The sequence below is a fragment of the Cervus canadensis genome, chromosome 2 (genome assembly GCF_019320065.1).
Source record: "Cervus canadensis isolate Bull #8, Minnesota chromosome 2, ASM1932006v1, whole genome shotgun sequence".
In the NCBI taxonomy this organism is placed as follows: Eukaryota; Metazoa; Chordata; class Mammalia; order Artiodactyla; family Cervidae; genus Cervus; species Cervus canadensis.
In genome coordinates, this window is record NC_057387.1 from 95,347,025 (window position 1) to 95,369,295 (window position 22,271).

Sequence of the window (22,271 nt, forward strand, 5' to 3'; positions counted from 1 at the left end):
TAACATTTAATTTTCTTAGACACAAAAAATGCAAAAGGGCCCCAAAAGTCCAGCCATTAAAATAACTGAGCTGCAAACTTTTAAAAATTTACATCAGAAAAATATTTTAGGTTATTTTAATACTCAGAGTATCAATTTAAATAACTAGATTTATTTAGGAAATTAAGTTATCCCCTTAAAAAAGCCTATCATCAAAAAAAAAGAGCCTAACATCAGTCTTACTGAGACCTCCCCCGCAGTCTCCACCAGATGCAGGTGTAGCCCCAAGAGAGACTATTCAAGATAAGGAGAGCCCTATTTCCATCGCTTATACACAAGAAATATACGTCGCATCTCTTGAATGTCACATGCAACTCCACATACCATCTATGTTATCATTATTTTCTACCAGAGATTCTTCTTCTGTTTTTTCTCCTTCCTCCTCTTCCACATGCACACCTTCCAGGGCATTTCCCAACACACCATTCTCCATTCTAGCAGAACAAAAGGAGAAAGCACTAAAGGTATGATGGCTAGAACCTAAGTCTTTTTAAGAAAGAAACTTAGTCCTGTATTACAAAAGCAACAGAAAAGTAAGTACAGGGAATATAAACTATAAGCACTCATGAAAGAAAAGCAATGATCAAAATGAATATAAACTAAGGTTTTAGGAGCTGAAGAAAATAAACATACCCTTTTATCCAGCCATCAGAAAAACCACTGATGACCCTTATCAAAACGGCCATGTTTCCCAAACTTCTCATCCACCTATGTCACTAGATGGCCAAAAACATTCTGGCAAGATTTTCATGACAAATCCTTAGACTGCTCTACAAAATTAGAAAACTTAGCAAAAGTGAGAGATTAAATAGATTACAGATTATTTGCTACTCTGTGTACCCTCAATATATTTTATTCTGGTTAATAAATTCTGGTGGAATATCACAACAACTTTCAAACAGTTAAGACTCCTTATCCAGAGATTCTTCTTCTGTTTTTTTTATTTTAAGACATTTTCACATGCCAAGTGTTTTCAAATTGTCCTTCAGTCCATCCTTGTTATGGATGATCATTATGGGCTAGCTGAGAGTGTTTTTAAAGGTTCCCTCTCTAAACTAGACTTTGGTAAGTTATTGATTATTCACTAATGGAAAGATCTCTGCTTCTAATAACTGTAAAAGTCAAAACTTAAGTATAACTTTACTCTTTTAAGTGACTTTCAAAACTCCCATCAAGGGAATTCCCTGGAGGTTCAGTGGTTAAAACGCCACACTTCCACTGCTGAGGGCAAAGGTTCAATCCCTGGTCAGGGAACTAGGATCCCACAAACTGTGCAGCACAACCAAAAAAAGAAAAAGAGAAGCAAAAACAACCCACCAATTTTTCATCCTCCTTTCTAAACCTCTGAGTAAAACCAGTCTCACTCAGTTCCTGTGAAATCTCAAGGCTAGTAAATAATCTTAACAAAGAAACTTAAAAGTTTTTAAATAAATCATTATGATACAAACATCTTACTTTAAACTTAGCTTGAAAGACATACCTTGCCAACTCCAAAAGCGATTTCCCATAAAAAAAGAAGGCTTCTCCACATTCATTAGCTGTCTCTCCATACTTCTTACCTCTAAAAAGAGAATAAACAGCTAGGATCTGAATTAAACTTCTATTTTTTCTAGTTCTTTAGCCATAAAATGACATTTCTTCTGTAACACATCCTTCTAGGAAACCAATACTCTCCCCTCCTCTTGAACTCAAGGTTCAAGAGGCTTTAGGAAACAATGATTAAGTTAATGTTGCCAGTTCTTCATCTATATAGTATATATCATAATTATGTACTTAGATATATAATATACATTATATAATTAGAATATATATTCTAAAAAGACATCTATTTGCTACAATATATAATCTAAGATCCAAGCTATTAATAGGTATTTCTCCTAATAAAAGATAGGGGTCGATATAAGCCAGATTATTGTTAGGAGTTAAGACAGCCTTTGGCTGGGACTGAGGCGTGAATCACGTCCATAGAAAGGCATCATGATAAAGAGTTAATGTTCTTCAGAGCCTGACTGCCTAGATTCAAATCCTGCCTCTAACTTTAAACTTTAGTAGTTAACTTAATCTCACAATGCCTTAGTTTTCACATTTATGAAATGGAAATGTTAAGAACCACTTAGGTCTACTGCAAGAACTAATTAAGTTCATGTATATAAAATCATTCAAAATAATGCTTAGAAATATAGATAGCAATATATATACCAAGTTTAGCTATTAATACCTATAAGCATGGAAGAAGCAGAGGGAAAATCACAAGTATAATAAATAGGAAGGAGGAAATACTTTATGTGGCGTAAAAAGACTAGCTTTTATGGTAGTAAAGGATCTGCAGAAATCATGCTAAGTCAGGTCAACTAATAGCCTAAGAGTCTAGTGAGAGTAACCAGAGCAACTAAGCATAAAAGCTATAGTGATGAAAGTCATGTTTAAGGAAAGTCTCTTAGATTAGCAGACTGCATCTCAAATTCTCCTCAAATACCCTTAATGGCAGGACAGTGAGAAAACTAAACTTTTCAGTAATCTGGAAGGAATAAGCTAATAAGTTTGTCTATGGGCTCGATCTTAAAAATTTAGATTTTAGCATTTTACAATGTAAGATTTTTACATAAAAACACCTAATTACTCAGCATCAGATGAAACCTGGGCCCTACCCTTAGCACAACACTGAATACCAGAACCTCAGCTCTTCAGGCCCCGATGATGACAGAGAGGCCAAAGGCCAATAAATCAACAAGAGATTATTGCAGGCATCCAAGATTCTGTTCTAGAGGGAGTGAGGGTTAGGAAAAAAATGCACCAATATAACCCTGACTGACTGAATAAAAAGGAATGAAGAAGCCAAAGACTTCATCAGTAAGCTTCAAACCTGAAACCCAGGTTTATTAAGCATCTCTTTCATAAGGAAGATTTCTTCAATTCCACTGAATATAATGTTATCAACTAATGAGCATGCATGACTGACTTCAATTGCTATTGGTAATGGTATTTTTGAGAAAACAAGTCACAGGCTGAAAGGCTACCACTTAAAAGACATTTTCTCTCAGTGTACAAAGTACATTAAAGTCTTTGGCTAAACTAAATCACTCTTGAGGCACTAAGACTAACCTGTTCCCCCAAGATACAGATATACATGGCCACCTGGTGGTCAACTACCAATACCTAAGAAATTGTACAGATAACAAAGGTGCTAAGAATCTATGAAAAATGCTGTGCTAATAACAGCATTAGTGAGAGGGTGACTAACCATACCTTGCTTGGGATTACGGACTTTCCCTGGATACAGAACTTCAAGCGTTAGAATAAACACAGTCCTACTATACAGGTATATTCAGTACCCTGGGATATATACTTAAAGGGAAAAGGATATTTAAAAAAATGTATATATGAGTATAACTGAGTCACTCTGATATACAGCAGAAATTAATATAACATTGTAAATCAACTCCACTTCAATTAAAAAGTAAGTTAAAAAAAAAAAAAACACTTCCACTGTTAAAAATGGAACAAATCTCAGAACTGGGACAAATTAGTTAGTGATCAACAGAAAACAAATTTCATTTACTCAGGAAAATCAAAGGCTGAAACTGCTCAGTTATATGTAAGTTTTATCGGAATAAACTCATACATGAAAAATCTTTTTAAACTCTTGCTTTTCATTCTTCTTCCCATTAAACAACTTTTTATGACTCAAGTTTATTAGGAATGTTATATCAAAATACAAAATATACCAAAATACAGTACTTACAAAAGACTAGCTGCTTCCTGGAAGGCATTGACAGCTGCGGGAATATCACCCATTACCAGATGTTTCTGTCCTAATCCCAATAGTTTCTTAGCTTCACTATCCACATCCAGACTGCAAGAAAAAAGATTTTTCAGGTGTCATATACTTCTTTTTTTTTTTGTCATATACTTTTAAAATCAACATTTTTTGAATACCCGCTACATTTAAACCATAGTATTTTATTTCCTTAAACCTCTCAACTGCTCTGGCAAGGCTGAGCTAACCCACAATCTATCACTACAAAAGCTCACTACAAAGTCTGCGTAATCAGTTTGTCTGTTGGTCATCCTTTCAAATCCAGAATTCCATGAAAATTTTAATTATTTTTAATGTATTTATTTTTCATTGAAGGATAATTGCTTTACAGAATTTTGTTGTTTTTCTGTCAGACCTCATCATGAATCAACATGAATCAGGTATATATATATATATATCCCCTCTCTTTTGAACCTCCCTCCCATGTCCCTCCCCACCCCTCTAGGTTGATACAGAGCCCCTGTTTGAGTTTCCTGAGCCACACAGCAAATTCCTGTTGGCTATCTATTTCACATATGGTAATGTTAAGTTTCCATGTTACTCTTTCCATACATCTCACTCTCTCCTCCCCTGTCCCCATGTCCACAAAGAAAAATTTAATTCTTAATTCAAATGGTCACACAGTGCTTTTCCCAAAGACAATCATCTTACCTACTTTAGTATGCAGAAGTAGCATTCATACTTCACATTTTGTCACACAGATTATAAAATCATTTAGTGAAGGACTGAGAATAAATTAGCTGGTATTGCTTTCTAATGGACATTCCTAAGTGAAACTGGTAGTGCACTACTTGTACTGCCTTGACTTATGTTAAATAAAGGGCCAGCAAGTTTATCCACCATTGCTTTTTCACCATCAGTATCAATGTCAACACAGTCAAAAAGGCAAATGTTCTTCCAATTACAAAAAGTTTTGATCTTGCAGAATCTCTCAAAGGGTCTTAGGGACACCAAGGGCATACAAACTATACTATACTTTGAGAACCTCTGAATAAGAGCATGGACCCACATCCAAAAGAAAAGAATGTATGGGTACAGATTTAAGATAAAGTGACTGAACTCAAACAGGGGCTCTGTAACAACCTAGAAGGGTGGGATGGGGAGGGAGATAGGAGGGAGGTTCTAGAGGGAGGGGACACATGTATACCTATGGCTGATTCATGTTGATGTTTGGCAGAAACCAACAAAATTCTGTAAAGCAATTACCCTTCAACTAAAAAATAACTTAAAAAAAAATTCCCTGCCTATTGCTGATTCACTGAACAATCAAAATTTTTTTTTAAAAAGTAAAATCTTCAAGAGCAAGAAGACAGGTGATGGTATTGACTGTTAAGAAAAAGTTGCTCAGCAGAACAGAACAACTTGGCCAGGGAAACATGCTATAGTTGCTGGGCAGTACTAAGTAACCATTTGAGGTCAGTTGTTACCAATTTATGAGACTTTATGTTTTTCCCAACTATCCTTCCTGTTTCTCTCAGAATCGTATTATCATACTCCTTGAAAAATCATAAACGCTTGTAACATTAATAATTACCTATCAGCAGTGTCCCAGGGGTTAATTAAATAGCCTAGCTATATTTACACCTTATGCTCAGTCCAGAAATTTAATATCATGGTATATACCAAGATTAACCCTCTAAAAGTTATGTGAATGTGTTTAGGATCAATCCTGAGCAGTACTCCTTCCACCCAAAAACGAGACTAACTCACAAATCATTAGATAGTATTTGTAGAAGACATAGTTTAAGTAACCAAGATAACAAAGGAATTTAAGACAACAATGTAAAAAACATAAAATAATGAAAACCAAAAAAAAGAAAAACTTAGACTCAAAAAACCCCCAAAAGATGTGCATATATTTTGCAGAAGGATTAGACGGAATTTAGAACAGTAGTTTTCAACCTAAGTGAGTTTAAGATTTACCAGGAAGTTTTTCTAAAACACTCATACACTCAAAGCTTAACAAATGAAATCTCCAGGAAGGCAACCCAGGCATTTACCTTTTGGATAAGCTTTCCAATTATTATGTTTCCTCTGGTTAAGAACTATGGTCACATCAAGATGCAGAAGTTACATGGAAATACATGTGGGCGCAATATAAAATTTACAACTTTCAACAAGAATTAACAACAAAATTGAAAATAGCAACCTTACAAAACTGAGATCTAAATCAGTAGACATATTCAAACAAAGAATAAGCTGGCATTTGCCAGGCACGCTGTGTACCAAGTAAGGAGCAGAATTGAACAACTTTTAAAATTCAAATATTTTAATACAAAAAACCCTGATGACATCACTGTCAGGACTCCATACTTTAAAATGAACAAGTACTTTAATATTCACTCTCACTTGTTACCTATTAAAGATGATAAACTGCCCTCAAGTTACATAGCTCTTATGTCTATGTTCTAGATATAAATCAAATCACACCACTGTAAACAATCATACCTCTCCACTTTATCTGCAGAAGTAGAAGGAGCAGGGGCATCTTCTTCAATTCTGTAAAGAAAAATTAAGGGGAAAAAAAAGTAAAAATGAAAGGCTATTTTAAGACTAGAAACTTAAAAACATAAAGTCATAAAAAGAGCTATTTATTAAATGTCCAATATATTCAGATCTTACAGAACATTTACTTACATTATCAACTTTAATGCTTATTCATTCAAGTAACTATTGAATGCTTATTTGCTACATGATACTACTGATATAATGAACAAGACAGTTACATCCTAGATTTCAGTTTATAGCTCACTAAAAATAAGTTTGTTTTTTAAAAAAAGGAAAAAGCAAAGTTTCCCACAACATTCCATTTTTGGGGGGAAAAGTACTAATAAATATCTTAAAAATATTTCATAGTCGTGTTTACTGAAAAAGTCTAGAAATAATGACCAACTCAGCAGCAATGAGTATCCCCTAGAACCTAGACTGTGCTCCTAAAAATCCATTTCCCACTAAAAGGAACCAAGGCTCCATTGAGAAATAACTGATCTAAGACAGGGTTGTAGAAGTACATAAGTGAATCTGGGGCAATATCATGCCAGAAGGCAACAAAACTATATCTGGCATTATTGAGGATCATATCTACTAATGGTCATGCTAAAAGGAAAGGTGGGGAATCCAGGGTAAAGCAAGAAGAGTTCTTTGTACTTTTTCAACTTCTCTATAAATTTGATGTTTCATATTTACAAAAATATTACAAAAGCACACTTAGGAGCCAACCTCAACAAAATCTCACTGTCCAAAAGGAGGGACAATGTGAGTGAGCATGAACAAAGATAATAGGGACTGCCCCGGTGGCCCAGTGGGTAAGACTCCAAGCTCTCAATAAGAAGCCCGGGTTCGATCCCTGGTCAGGGAACTAGATCCCAAATGTCCCAACTAAGAGTTCACAAGTCACAACTGAAAGATCCCTCACGCTGCAATGATGATATAAGAGCCCATGAGCTGCAACTAAGACCCAAAGCAGCCAAATAAATAAATATAAAACACACACACAGATAATAAGCACAAAGGACCTACTGTGTAGTACAGGGAAATATGCTCAATATGTTGTAATAACCTAAGTGGGAAAAAGACTTGAAAAAGAATAGATACATATATACATATAATTGAATCACCTTGCTGTACACCTGAAACTAACACATTGTTGATCAACTATACCGCAATATAAAATTTTAAACATTTTAAAAAAGATTATAGCTGCAATTGACTGGAAAACTCCAAATATGTTTAAACTCATGAGTTCTCAATAATATAAACAAAAACAAAAAAACTCATTAGTCATCTGGAAAATGATGGGAGACCACTGCATTATTTTGAAAATTGATAAATAAAGGAAAAGAAGAATTTACCCTTTCTTTACCATACAGTTAAACCTTAGGTAGGTTTCAAGAAAAGGGTTGACCTGAGTTACTACTTAGGAATGCTATACACTGACACCATTCACTTGGCATTAACTTAAATCCTTGCCTCTGTTACCTACTCTATCATCAGTTTTCACCTATATCCCAAAGGAAATATTCAGTTAAGGATATGTATCATCTTTAACTGTGGCCCCAAAGCACACCAGAGTTTAAACCAAGGACGGTTACATCTCAAATGAGAGCAGAGAATGCTGCTAGCTGTGATGAAATGGAGAAAAAGGACAGTGGGAAAACAGAAAACTTTACTACTAAACACCTCAGAAGCCATACATTAGAAGTGAAGTACATGCAGCAAGAAAGCTAGGAGTATGAGAGAACACAGAAAGTTGCAGAAGATAAACTACTGAAAACTTCAAAGGTTAAAACATACACACAAACAGAACTTAGTCAATTGATTTTTCACACTTGGACTTTCTTATTTAGCATACCAAATTTATGAAAACAGCGGAGTAATATACACAATATGGACAAAATAAATGAACGATTAAAAAATAGCTTACTCAATTCAAAAAATATATTAATTCAAAAGTCAAATTCAATAGACATTTTATTAGTATCTATTGTATGCTAAGGATCGGAATCAGCCTCCAACAAAAGTTAAAGCAAAGGACACAGGGTAATTCCCTGCTGTCCAGTGGTTAGGATTCGCCCCATCACTGCCAATGGCCCAAGTGGGGGAACTAAAATCCCACAAGCCACAGGCGCCAACGCTCCCCCACCCCAGGAAAAAAAGCAGAGAGGACAATTTGTGAAAAGCAGAAGAGATTAGATGACAAGCAGGGGCTAACTATATTGGAATCTGAGTCTTAGAAAATGCTTTAGAGATGAAAAGTTGTCAATTACTTTCAACAGGATCCAGTATCCTTGCTGCTGCTAAGTTGCTTCAATCGTATCCGACTCTGTGCAACCCCACAGACGGCAGCCCACCAGGCTCCCCCATCCTTGGAATTCTCCAGGCAAGAACACTGGAGTGCGTTGCCACTTCTCCAAAGCATGAAAGTGAAGTCACTCAGTCATGTCCTACTCTCTGCGACCCCATGGATTGCAGCCCACCAGGCTCCTCCGTCCATGGGATTTTCCAGGCAAGAGTATTGGAGTGGGTTGCCATTGCCTTCTCCAGTATCCTTGCTAGAAACTCCTAAACCTTTTATAAATAGTATATTGGTTTACAAGTCTGATGAAAAGTCCTGGGGAGGGGAGGTGGGCAGGGAAATGGGGTTGAAAATAAGCAGACTTCACAGTGACAGGAAAAAAGCACAATTTAAAAGCTAATGCGTTCAGCTGCACGCTAAGCGGCAAATGATCTGACCAGAACCCTGGATGGCCCAGGACCCTTATCTACATATACTTCCTGTCATAGCTTGCTGTTGTTTAGTTGCCAAGACGTGTCAGACTCTTTTGTGACCTCATGGACTGTAGCCTGCCAGGTTCCCCTGTCCATGGAGTTTCCCAGGCAAGAATACTGGAGTGGGTTGCCATTTCCTTCTCCAGGGGATCTTCAAGATCCAGGAATTGAATCTGCATTGACAGGTGGATTCTTTACCACTGAGCCACCAGCGGAAGCCCCTGTCATAGCTAGTTACCTTCAAATAGCTTCTTTCACTAATTCTAGCAGAGTTTCTCAAATTACCTGTGACTGAAGGACCAGACTTTCAATTTCAATGTGCAAGAGATGGGTTTTTGTAATATAAAACAGAAATGTCAGAATAATGTCAAATTTCTTCATTTCCAAATGTTTACTCTCAGTTTTTATACTTAAATCTTTTTTTTTTTTTTTTTTGGTGGGTGGGGGGGGCAGTGGGAGTGGGGACTGGGCTGCACAGCATAGCTTGCAGGACTTTAGTTCCTGGACCAGAGATTGAACCAGGGACCACGGCAGTGAAAATGTGGAGTCCTAACCACTGAACCGCCAGGAAATTACCTGAACTTTACACCTTTGTAACTGTCCTTCACCCTACTTTCCATGTCCCCACTTCCTAGGAAACAGATCATTTAGTTTTGATGCCAACCTAAATCATTAAATTTTTATCAAGCTGAGGCACTGAACGTGTAATATCATCAAATTTACTTCTTATATACCCTGTGGTACAAAAGTATGAAGTGGATAAAATTAGGAAAAATGGGTATCAATTCAGTTGCTCAGTCATGTCCGACTCTCTGTGACCCCATGAACTGCAGCACGCCAGGCCTCCCTGTCCATCATCAACTCCTGGAGTCCACCCAAACCCATGTCCACTGAGTCGGTGATGCCATCAAACCATCTCATCCTCTATCGTCCCCTTCTCCTCCCGCCTTCAATCTTTCCCAGCATCAGGGTCTTTTCAAATGAGTCAGCTCTTTGCATCAGGTGGCCAAAGTATTGGAGTTTCAGCTTCAACATCAGTCCTTCCAATGAACACTCAGGACTGATCTCCTTTAGAATGGACTGGTTGGATCTCCTTGCAGTCCAAGGGACTCTCAAGAGTCTTCTCCAACACCACAGTTCAAAAGCATCAATTCTTCAGCACTCAGCTTTCTTTATAGTCCAACTCTCACATCCATGCATGACCACTGGAAAAACCATAGCCTTGACTAGACAGACCTTTGTTGACAAAGTAGTGTCTCTGCTTTTTAATATGCTGTCTAGGTTGGTCATAACTTTCATTCCAAGGAGTAAGCGTCTTTTAATTTCATGGCTACAATCACCATCTGCAGTGATTTTGGAGCCCAGAAAAATAAAGTCAGCCACTGTTCCCCATCTATTTGCCATGGAGTGATGGGACCGGATGCCATGATCTTAGTTTTCTGAATGTTGAGCTTTAAGCCAACTTTTTCATTCTCCTCTTTCACTGTCATCAAGAGGCCCTTTAGTAGTTCTTCACTTTCTGCCATAAGGGTGGTGTCATCTGCATATCTGAGGTTATTGATATTTCTCCCAGCAATCTTGATTCCAGCTCATGCTTCCTCCAGCCCAGGATTTCTCACGATGTACTCTGCGTAGAAGTTAAATAAGCAGGGTGACAATATACCGCCTTGACATACTCCTTTTCCTATTTGGAACCGGTCTGTTGTTTCATGTCCAGTTCTAACTGTTGCTTCCTGACCTGCATACAGGTTTCTCAAGAGGCAGGTCAGGTGGTCTGACCAGGTATTCCCATCTCTTTCAGAATTTTCCACAGTTTATTGTGATCCACACAGTCAAAGGCTTTGGCATAGTCAATAAAGCAGAAATAGATGTTTTTCTGGGACTCTTGCTTTTTCAGTGATCCAGTGGATGTTGGCAATTTGATCTCTGGTTCCTCTGCCTTTCCTAAAACCAGCTTGAACATCTGGAAGTTCACAGTTCACATATTGCTGAGGCCTGGCTTGGAGAATTTTTGAGCATTACTTTACTAGCATGTGAGATTAATGCAATTGTGCGGTAGTTTGAGCATTCTTTCAGATTGCCTTTCTTAGGGACTGGAATGAAAACTGACCTTTTCCAGTCCTGTGGCCACTGCTGAGTTTTCCAAATTTGCTGGCATATTGAGTGCAGCAGTTTCACAGCATCATCTTTCAGGATTTGAAATAGCTCAGTATATTATTAAATAGCACTGTAAAGCACTCAGCAGTGATAAACTTACTTTTACTTAGTAGCCTAGACAAAAAGGGCATGAACCAATCAAGGCCATACTAGTACAGTCATAAGAAAAGACATAATTAAAGCAGTGATTCTTCAAATTTCAGTCTACATGAATTAAACAAATAGTTGAGTCCCAACCCTAGAGTTCTGGTTCAGTGGATCTACTATGAGGTCCAGGAATTTGCATTTCTAACAACTTTCTAGGTGATGCTACTACTGGTTTGGGGACCACAATGTAACAAACACCAGATTAGGAAAAAAATTATACACTAATGTTCATGTCTTATCTGAGACACAGACATGTTTATCCACAATTATTTTTTTTACTGTTAATTACAGTAGCTACTACATTTAAAACTATGAAGATATCACATAAAAAATCTGTATTTCTGCTTCTCTTGAAAAATTGTTATGTAAACTGTAAAACCAAAAAGTATTAAAGAAAACCATGGGAGAATTACTTTGTAATTCACCTGGAGAAGGCCTTTTTAAATTCAGAAATTATAGAAGATTGATAAATTCTACTCCATCTAATTCATTTCACAAAAGGTTAACTTACCAAATATAGAGTATTATAATCAACAGAAAAAAAGGTCCAACAAGAAAAGATTAAAGGGTATAAGCATACTCACAGAAAATGAAACACAAAGAGCTCAAATGTCTGAATATGTGCTCATACTCTTCAGAGAAACACAAAACTACCATGAGAAAACATTTTTTACCCATCAAATATTCAAAGACAAGAATGTAAGAGAAACAACTGTTCCCATATATTGCTAAAAGTGAAGTCACTAAGTCGTGTTCGACTCTTTCCGACCCCATGGACCATACAGCCTACCAGGCTCCTCAGTCCATGGGATTTTCCAGGCAAGAGTACTGGAGTGGGTTGCCTTCTCCAGGGAATCTTCCTGACCCAGGGATCAAACCCAGGTATCCAGCATTGCAGGCAGACACTTTACCGTCTGAGCCACCAGGGAATCAAAAGGAGGGACATGAGGGTATCCAAAAGAGTCATGCTCCATGTCAGGCTTGAACTCACAACCTCAGCAATGCTCTGCATGGACTGCTGTGTAAGTACTGCACGCTAACCAATTGCTAACAGAAGTTTAAATATATATTGCTATTAGAAATTTAAATTTACAAAACTTCTACACCGGTCTAATTAGCAATATCTATCAAAAATAATAAGTGAACACTCTTTGATCCAGCAGTTCCACTTGTAGAAAATTATCCTATAGATGAGTCCATGGTTTACAAGATTATTCACTAGAGCATTATTTGTAATAATTAAATTCTGGACAGAATTCAAATGTCCACCAAAAGGAAAACTGTTATGAGACAGCCACAGAATAGAATAAAATGCAGCCATTTAAAAAAAAAAGGAAAACTATGCCTTAATGAGGAAATTACATCCTGATGAAGAATCATCTTCAAGATACATTACTAATAAAGTGGTCAGAGATGTATCAAGTGTGCTACCATTTGTACGGTAATGTAGAATTAATAACTACAATCTGCTCTTATATGATTAGATATCATTGCTGTTGTTTAGTCACTGAGTCGTGTCCAACTCTTTGCAACCCTCTGAACTGTAGCCTGCCAGGCTCCTCTGTCCATGTATTTCCCAGGCAAGAACACTGGCGTGGGTTGCCATTTCCATTTCCAGGGATCTTCTCCACCCAGGGATTGAACATGCATCTCCTGCATTGGCAGGAGGATTCATGACCACTGGGCCACCAGGGAAGCCCAAAAGATATCACTGAGGGATACATAATAAATTACAAACACTGGTAAATTATGAACACTGGTGGACTGTAAGGAGAAAATGCTAATAACGGTTAATTAACATTTCACTGTATACTCCCTCTTCTGGATTTTGAACTAGGAATGTATGTCCTATTCAAAGAAATAATATTTTAAATCTCAAAAATATCTGCCACTGTGGCATACATTCTCCCCAATCAAGCAAAGCTGAGTAGTGACCAAACACTAATAAAGGAGAATTCACTTCAATCCCCACCACCACGTCACTTTTTCCTGTCTGGCCCTCTAAGCCCTGCTACAAAACACCAAACTACTAAATATTGGTGACTGTTTAGAAACTGGGAAAGGAGAGAGGGTGAATCTTGAATTTTTATTTCTGGGATAGGGAAACTGAGCACTATCCGAGCAAAGTAAGGAACAAGAACAGGATTCATTAGTGAAAACTGTGGGCATATATTAAGAGTTGGTTGGTTGGTTTTTTAAAAAAAATATGTATGTATTTATTTGGCTGAATTGTCTTAGTTGCAGCAAGAGGGATCTTTAGTTGCAGCATGCAAACTCTTAATTGCAGCATGTGGAATCTAGTTCCCTGACCAGAGATAGAACCCAGGCCTCCTGCATTGGGAGAGTGGAGTCGTACCCACTGGAACACCAGGGAAGTCCCTCGGAGTTGGTTTTGAGGTGCTTATAAAACACCTAAATGGGTAAGATTCAATAGGCAATTCAGAGCAAACATGTCACAGAGCAGCACCTATTACATTATCATTTAATCCTCTCACCAAAAAAAAAAAAGAAAAAAACCTTGTGGTATGTGTCAATATCCTATTTTCCAGAGTAGTAACTTACCCAATTACACAAATGATTTACTAATCTATACATAACACCAATCATAACTCATGCTATATTCTAACTGCCTACTGACTTTCTGTATTCCCCATCTGGATTATGATCTGAGAAACAACGTCTATCTTATCCTAAACTGTATTCTACAATCAACCACAAAGCCTGGCATCTAATCAATATTTGTTAAAGTAAGTGAACAATTCTGAATCACTAAGGGTAGGATTAAGGACAAGTGACATTGCCACTTACCATGTGAAGTACCTAAATTTCCTCAACTATTAACAGTACCATCTCACAAGACTTGTTTTGAAAATTAAATGAGAATGTTCACAGAGTGCTTAGCTCAATGCTTCGCACATAAGGAATCAAAAGATACTAGCAATCATTAACAATGAAAGAACCAAAAGATAGGAAGAATTAGAGGCCGCATCAAAGGAAAACAAAATTAAGGAGGGAGTATCTGGTATCAGAGGCAGCAAAAGGGTACCAAAAAGAACTAATTAGGAAGCTAAAAATGATAAGGACTACTTCAGCATTTGGACAATGATTATCTTTAGCAATGTTGTTTAAATGACATGAAAGAAAGAAGCCCAATTGAGACAGGATGGACAAATGTGTATATTCTCAGAACATAGTTGTCCAGTTAGATTGTGATCTGATGACCAGAAACTAGTATCTTATTCATATTTGTATCTCTAAAACCCAACATATTAAAATATATATTGAATATATCTGTTAAATGTATAAGCAAATAGAAGGGGAAAAAATGGGAGACTAGAAATGCAGAATCTTATCTAAAGAAGCCTGGCTATGAAAGGGAAGAAGCAAAGAAAGCAACTGGTGGCTCAGACAGTAAAGCATCTGCATACAATGCAGGAGACCCAGGTTTGATCCCTGGGTCAGTAAGATCCCCTGGAAAAGGAGGAAATGGCAACCCACTCCAGTACTCTTGCCTGGAAAATCCCATGGACAGAGAGGATCGTGGTAGGCTACATACAGTCCATGGGGTCGCAAAGAGTCGGACACGACTGAGCGACTTCACTTCACTTCACCTTGGGAAGTTTGAATGCAGAGAAGATGGTGCTCTATCTAAGGAATACAAGCACCAAGAGACCAAATAGGTAGTTGCTAGACGTAGGGGGAAAATCTCCAATTGTCTTATCTTCAAATTTTTTTCCTTAACGTAAACCCTCATTCTGTGAAGAAGGCCTTTCTTCTAGAGAACTTTTAAGTTCCACAAGAGGTGGTTTCAACCCTCTAGCTGTCTATTCTGTGTCTGCTCCAAAAAAGCAGCTGAATGCACTTAAAAAAACAGCACTTTTTAAAAATTCTTGGCCCCAAATCTGAAACAAGGACAAAACTGGCAATCCTACTACATTCCCTAAAATGTCTTCCAAGTCTCCAAAGTAACAATTTCTCTCCTCAAATCTCCTACACTGTATTCCATTCTCCCTTACTTCTAAGCAGGTCTTGCTTTACCCCTCATTGAGCAAATAGACACCATTAGACAGAAAGTCTCCCTCAACCACTAAAACCATCAACCTGCCTGTATCTGTATCCACTCTCTCCTATTCATGAATGGAAACTTCAGATAGCTGGCTCCTGGTCATTCATCTCCTTGTGGCCATTCCAGATTGCCCAATCTAAAATAACCACCCAGTTACCTCACATCTCTTTAAACTAGGGGAAGGTAAAGCAATTATTTGCATAGCACTTTATCACTGATATTCTCTAATCTACATCATATTTATGGTCTCTATCCCAAGTAGTCTCCATTTAAGAGCAGAGATCTTTTCTGTCTCATTATATAAAACAAATGCTCAATAAATACAGGGAATCCTTGGTGGCTCCGATGGTAAAGAATCTGCCTGCAGTGTAGGAGGCCTAGGTTAGATCTCTGGGTCAGGAAGATCCCCTGGAGAAGGGAATGGTTACCCACTCCAGTATTCTTGCCTGGAGAATTCCATGGGCAGAGGAGCTTGGCAGGCTGCAGTCCATGGGGTCACAAAGAATCAGACATGACTAAGGGACTAACACTTTCACTATGCCTTAAGTAGGACAAAAAAAAAAACCTGCTTCACAAAATTTTCCTAAAAGAAAATTTCCTGAAAGAATCTTCCCCATTACTGCTACTATTTTACAAATGGGAAAACTGAGGTCCACCATGGTAGCCAGAAATAGAATACAGTTTTCTTGACTCCTAGTCATCAAAGACATCATCTGTCTAGTTTTGTTTTGTTTTTTTTCTGGCTGCACCACTTGGCATACAAGATGTTAGTTCCCTGACCAGGGATCAAATCTGTGCCCCCTGCAGTTTTAACCACTGGACCACCAGGGAAGTCACTCCATAAAAAGTTTTAAGATACCCTTACAAATAAATACATGTTCAGCACCCACCTACAATAGAACAGATAAAGCTATTCAAAAGCGGGCCCCCACACAGCAAAAAGAATCACTAAACTGTGTAATGTGGATGGTTCACATAAAGTTGTGTATAAGAGGTCATATAATAACATACCATAGATATAACATTCAAAAACAGACAAAACTAATCTGTAATGTTGTAAGTCAGAACTACCCTTGTTGGGAGTATGGCTTGAAGGATCCCAGTTCCCCAAGCAGGGACTGAACCCAGGCCACTGCAGTCAAACCACTGAATCCTAACCACTGGACCACCAGGGAATTTCCAACGGGCTTTTAATATTTGTTTTTATTTATTTTTTGGTGAACTCTTAGTTGAGGCATATGGAGATCTAGTTCCCTGACCAAGGATCGAATCCCCATCCCTTGCACTGGAAACACAGAGTCTTAGCCACTGGACAACCAGGGAAGTCCCATGGAACTTTCAACTTATGCTTTCTCCTAGGAGATGTATAGTTTAAGGCCTTATATCTAGGACTTTAATCCATTTTCAGCTCATTTTTGTATACAAGGGTCTAACTTCATTCTTCTGCATGTGTACATCCTGTTGTCCCAACACGATTTGTTGAAAAGAATGTCCTGCCCTCACTAAGTGGTCTTGGCATCCTTAACAAAAATCATTTGACGACATGCAAGGATTTATTTCTGGACTATTACATTCCATTGCTCCATCATGCCAGTACCACCCTGTTTTAATTATTATAGCTTTGCAATGTTTTGAAATCAGGAAGTGAGACTTACACACTTCATTGTTTTTCAAAACTGTTTTGGCAGGGAATTCCTTGGTGGTCCAGTGGATCCACATTCTCACTGCTAAGGGCCCAGGCCAAGGAAAGGCCAAAAACAACAACAACAAAAATGTTTGGGCTATTTGGGATCCCTTGAGGTTTCTTATGCGTTTTAGGATGCATTTTCCTATTTCTACAAAACTGGTGTTTTGACAGACTGTTGAATCTACAGATCTCTTTGGGTAGTATGAACATCTTAACAGTATCAAGCATTCCAGCCCATGAACAAAGGACATTTTTTTTGTGTGGAATCTTAAGGGTGAACCTCAGGGCTTTTTTAAAAACAATTTATTTTTTTTTGGATGGGCCGCACATCTTGCCCTCTGCAGTGTAATCACTGAGTCCTAACCAGTGGACCACCAGGAATTCTCTGAACCCCAGCTTTTAAAGTGGTAAGTGAAGAATTCTTTTGGACACACATAGATTATCAAAGTTAATGGATGTCATGATGAGAAAGCTTGTCCTAAGAGTACAAGTCATATTCATCTTGTTCAGAAATAATTTCAATATTCCATTTATTTTTCTGATCTGTTCTTGTCCTTCACCTCAAAACCATCCTGAGATTATCAAATATCAGATTTCATTTAAAACAATCTTCTAAAGAGGCTTCCCTGGTGGTCCAATGGTTAAGACCGAGAGCTTTCAATGCAAGGGGCTCGGGTTCAAGGTCCTGATCGGTAAACTAAGATCCCACATGCCACGCCACAAAAAAATTAATGAGTAAATAAAACGATCTTGTAAGAACAGGAATTTTTTTTTGCAGGTCCACCGAGACTCTTCTCATTTACACATCTGAGCTAATATACTGGCCTAACATCTCCAATCCACCAAAAATTAGTACCATGGCTACCTTGGCTAAATCTTATATTCTAATTACTGTGACATTAATGCATCTCATGGTAAAGCCTAGTTATTGAGCTTATGGAAAAAAACCCAAACAAACTTTCTGGCCAACCCAATACAAGAAGTTATTGATCTCACTTTAAATAGCTGAATACTAAGCACCAAAATAAGCCTCACACCAACACAGATGAACCTTACACTTACAGAAACAACAAACTCCAGAACTTTAAGGATTGAGCTAAACCACTCATTTTTACTTTGGCATCTCTCATCTAAAGGTACAATTATGTAGCTCAGAAACAATAAGACAGCTAAACTAAAATTCAGTGCACCACATAAGACTTCCTAAGTTTTCTCATTCCTCCTTACCACTACATTACAAACTGTTATATTCTTTATCTATTGTAACATAAAAACATTAAAAATTAGTTAGAACTATTCAGAAAGCTAGTGAGGACAAGGACTGATTTAACATTTAGACAGTCATTGATAAACTTTACCAATGCTGTTTAAATGGCATAAGGGAACAGAAGCCAAACTGAAGCTTTTTAGAGATGACAAAACTGTGGCCCTACGCTCACTACTTGAGCAATGAAAGTGGTATCAAAGTCAACTCTGAATTAAGGTTTATTTCTCATTCCATTTTTTTCTCTCTACTGGTTTGAAAGTTATGTGTTTTTTATTCTTTCAATGGTTTTACTGGAATTATAATGTGCATTCTTAATAGAATCTAAATTCATGTTAATTTTTTTCACCCTCCCCCATAAACGCCTTACCCCTGAACTGTTCCAAGAATTTAACTGAGGAATGCTGCCTTTACTGTTCTCTCCAACTAGCTAATTAAATTTTCATGCAATTTCCTCTCAAGTAAGCTTTGGGGATGGAGGAAGGATGAGAAATGAGGGAATAAAAACGTGAAATACTAGGGCTTAACCAGAATCTGACAATAATTTAAATTATGTTTCTTCAAATAAACGTCCCGTTTGCCCTCACTGTTCAAAAAATACCTGAGTGGCACTGTACCGTTTTTACAGCAATCATGTCTTCCCTTCTACTGCACTTCACGCATAATACTGCCCACTCTCCTAGCAACCAAACGCTGCTACAAGTGAGACCTCAACGCAGCGCTGAAGATGCTTCAGACCCGATCAAGTCCCCTACAAGCAATCAAGTCCCCTGCCAACATTGCTAAAATCAAAAAGAACCACGATGCTCTCCACCACAAAAAGAAATGGGCCTAGCTGTGGGTAGGAGGTTACTAGGTGAGCAAGGAGACAGCGGGGAACAAGCTTCCCAGTGTCCCACCACGGAAGTCCGAGGCGGACCGCGAGCCGCACAGCCCCAAACAATGGAGTTTTCCCGCCTCCTCGGGGCCCCGCCCCCTGCTCCAGAGCCCGCGGAGGGAAGCGAACGCAACAGCGCACGACCCCGCCCCCTAGAGGTCCCGCCCACCCCGAGCCAGCAGTCCAGCCTCCTTCCTCGTGCAGGATTTTTTTTTTTTTTTTGGCGCCAAATCTCTGTTGGTTATTTTCCCGAGGTGTTTGAGAATACTACCGGAGGCGCACACCAGTTGTGTGGGGATAGCAGGGGCATGAAGGCACACCGGCGCTCCTGGGCCCCGCCCCCCCACCGATAGCCCCGGGCCGGGGGAGGAAAGAGAGGGGCAGGCAATGGAGACAGCCACCGCTGCCCCCGGCAAGATGGCGGCCGCGAAAAGCGGGGCAGGGGGCGCCAGCCGACCGGCGTTACTGATATTGAGAGAGACTCTACAAGAGGTGAGCTTCTCCAGTGTCCGAGCCTTCCCGAATAGCGACGGTTGTTCATTGGAAGGCACGTCCTCCAACCCTCCGGTGTGCCCCTCCCAGGGAGCCTCCGTCCACCACCCCCTCCCTGAGGACTGGCCAGTGCCTCAAGCTCTCCCCGGTCCGGCTTACTTGTCGGCGGAAACCAGCTCTGCGGTGATGGCGGCAGTGGCTGTGGACTCTGCGGCCATCGTTCCCCTGAGGTGGTGGGCCAACGGACGGGACACAGCCTGTGAGAAAAACAGACGGAATTCGGGACACCAGAGACTTATTCAGGGACAGAAAATGGCAGATTGGAGACCCCGCGCGGCTGGGTCCTCTTATATACCAGGGCCCTTCGCCCCGCCTATCCACTTCCGGATCCTCCCCCTCGAGTTTAAAGGGCCAGGACCCAGACCCAAACCAACCCAAGGATATCCCCCGCCCGCACCATCTGGTTCTGCCGGGTACCTTTCCTCCCTAGTCTGCCTTCCTCGAAGAAAGCAACTTTTTGCTTCTCTAGCAAGTCGCGTAAGAACTAGGATTTTGGCACTACAGCTCCTAACTGGACGTTGGCCAGCGGCTTCCAGAAAAGAAGCTAGTGCTGCTCTACATTTTTAGAGCGAGTAGCCTGGAGTCTCTTTCTAGGCCCGATACTTAGGAGGGGAACTGTGACTTTCTCTCTGTCCTCTGAGTCGTAACGGATGGACACGCAGGAGCCGAGCACGGGTATACCTGCAACGGCTAGAACTGTTATCGGTGAGAGACGCGTGGCTCTGAACCTCCGCAACAACTGACGCATAACAGTGCTGTCCTAGGATTGGTCACCGCTTGAAACTACCGCGCTTGATTCAGAGCTCGGGGCTGTGGCGGGACGCAGCTGGCTCCTCCCTCTGGACCCGCCCCGCTTCGACTGGCCCAATCCGCTGACGCCATCCTCTTAGACCCGACCCCAGACTCCAAATCTGACTAGCTGATTACGATTTATCGAGCTTCGATTTATCTTATCGTTTCTCCACTACATGCGGGGGCACTGTGCTTAAACATCTAAAGCTATTAACTGTCTTACTTAACTTTACACCAAAGCTTACTAGTGACAACGGTGTTCTCAGCCCCATTTGGTAGAAATGGAAACCAAAGTTCAGAGAAGGTTTGACTAGCGCAGAAAGTTGCAAGACAAGCCGTTTATGGGAAGTAGTGTGCCTCGTTTCCTGCAGCTGGCTGAGTGGAAGATAACTGGCAGGCTGAAATGATTGCACTTCCTCACACCTGGAGCACCATCCATTGCCTTCCACCATGGCCTTGCGTACCGTGAGCAGAACAGTAATTTTATTTTCGTCCAGGTTCAGACATACTGCGAAAGATTCCTGGGGAGTGTTCTTATTCCAGCCTGTCAAGACTCAGGCAGTTGGGAACTTTTAGGGAAAAAGAGCCAATTCCTGTAAATGCCAATTCCTGTAGCAAACAGATTTGGGTTCTCCCTTTATAGCTGGGTGACCTGAGCCAAGTCAAGTAACCATATAAGATTAAATGTAAAATGAGGACAATATCAGTATCCACCCTTTAAGAATATTGTGAGAATTCCAGATGATGCTTCAACAATCAGCACTATGCCTGGGTCATGCTAACCATTTACTAAATGGCTACAACAGCCTGATAACACAGTGACTGGAGGATTGAGCTCCGGGGAGATCTCTCCAGAGTCCTAGCAGCCAGGAGTGAGTGAAGTAAAGTTGCTCAGTCATGTCCGACTCTTTGCACCCCATGGACTGTAGCCTACCAGGCTCCTCTGTCCCTGGAATTTTCCAGGCAAGAGTACTAGAGTGGGTTGCCATTTCCTCCTCCTGGGATCTTCCTGACCCAGGGATCGAACCCGGGTCTCCTGCATAGCAGGCAGACGCTTTACCATCTGAGCCACCAGGGAAGCAGCCAGGAGTAGGGCCTGACAAATCCAGTCCAGAAACTTGTGTGATCCACTCATTTGTTATACTAATTTTTAAAATATTTTTATTTTATTTTTAGCTGTGCAGGGTCTTCATTGCTGTGCAGGGGCTTTTCCTAGTTGTGGCCAGCAAGGGCTAATTTCTCGTTGAGGTGTTCGGGCTTCTCAATGAGGTGCCTTCTTTTGTTGCTGAGCAGGGGATCTAGGGTGTGTGGGCTTCAGTAGTTTCAACACCCAGGCTTAATTGCTCCATGCCATGTGGGATCTTCCTGGACTAGGAACCAAATCCATGTCCCCTGCATTGGCAGATGGATTCTCAACCACTGGATCACTACGGAAGTCCCTCATTATACTAATATTCACTGAACAGCTATAATTTCTCAAGGCTTTGTTCTAAGTCCTAAGGACAAAATACATGGTCTCTGCCTTTGAGGAACTCAGTCTTATAAAAAATGGATTTTAAATCCATCCACTACCTTCAGTTTTTACTACCACCACTCATCTCTTGC

At 39.8% G+C, this 22,271-nt stretch overlaps 1 protein-coding gene and 1 non-coding gene across 3 annotated transcripts in view; both read right to left on the bottom strand.

Moving 5' to 3' along the window:
• Positions 1-20,150, bottom strand: part of LOC122437044 (nuclear autoantigenic sperm protein) — a 29,533-nt gene extending 9,383 nt beyond the window's left edge. The window contains exons 1-5 of one of the 2 annotated variants that reach the window (XM_043461484.1): positions 19,974-20,150; positions 6,305-6,355; positions 3,782-3,892; positions 1,520-1,600; positions 364-473 (exon numbers count right to left, since the gene is read on the bottom strand). In XM_043461484.1, coding sequence (XP_043317419.1) covers positions 364-473; positions 1,520-1,600; positions 3,782-3,892; positions 6,305-6,355; positions 19,974-20,032 — 412 coding nt within the window. In that variant the 5' untranslated portion in view covers positions 20,033-20,150. The remainder of the gene's footprint in view (positions 1-363; positions 474-1,519; positions 1,601-3,781; positions 3,893-6,304; positions 6,356-19,973) is intronic. The other variant, XM_043461486.1, reaches the window with a different exon arrangement.
• Positions 20,151-21,671: 1,521 nt separating this feature from the next.
• On the bottom strand, positions 21,672-21,744 carry TRNAS-GCU. The gene has a single exon. It is a non-coding gene; the product is annotated as a tRNA-Ser (tRNA).
• Positions 21,745-22,271: the final 527 nt, after the last annotated feature.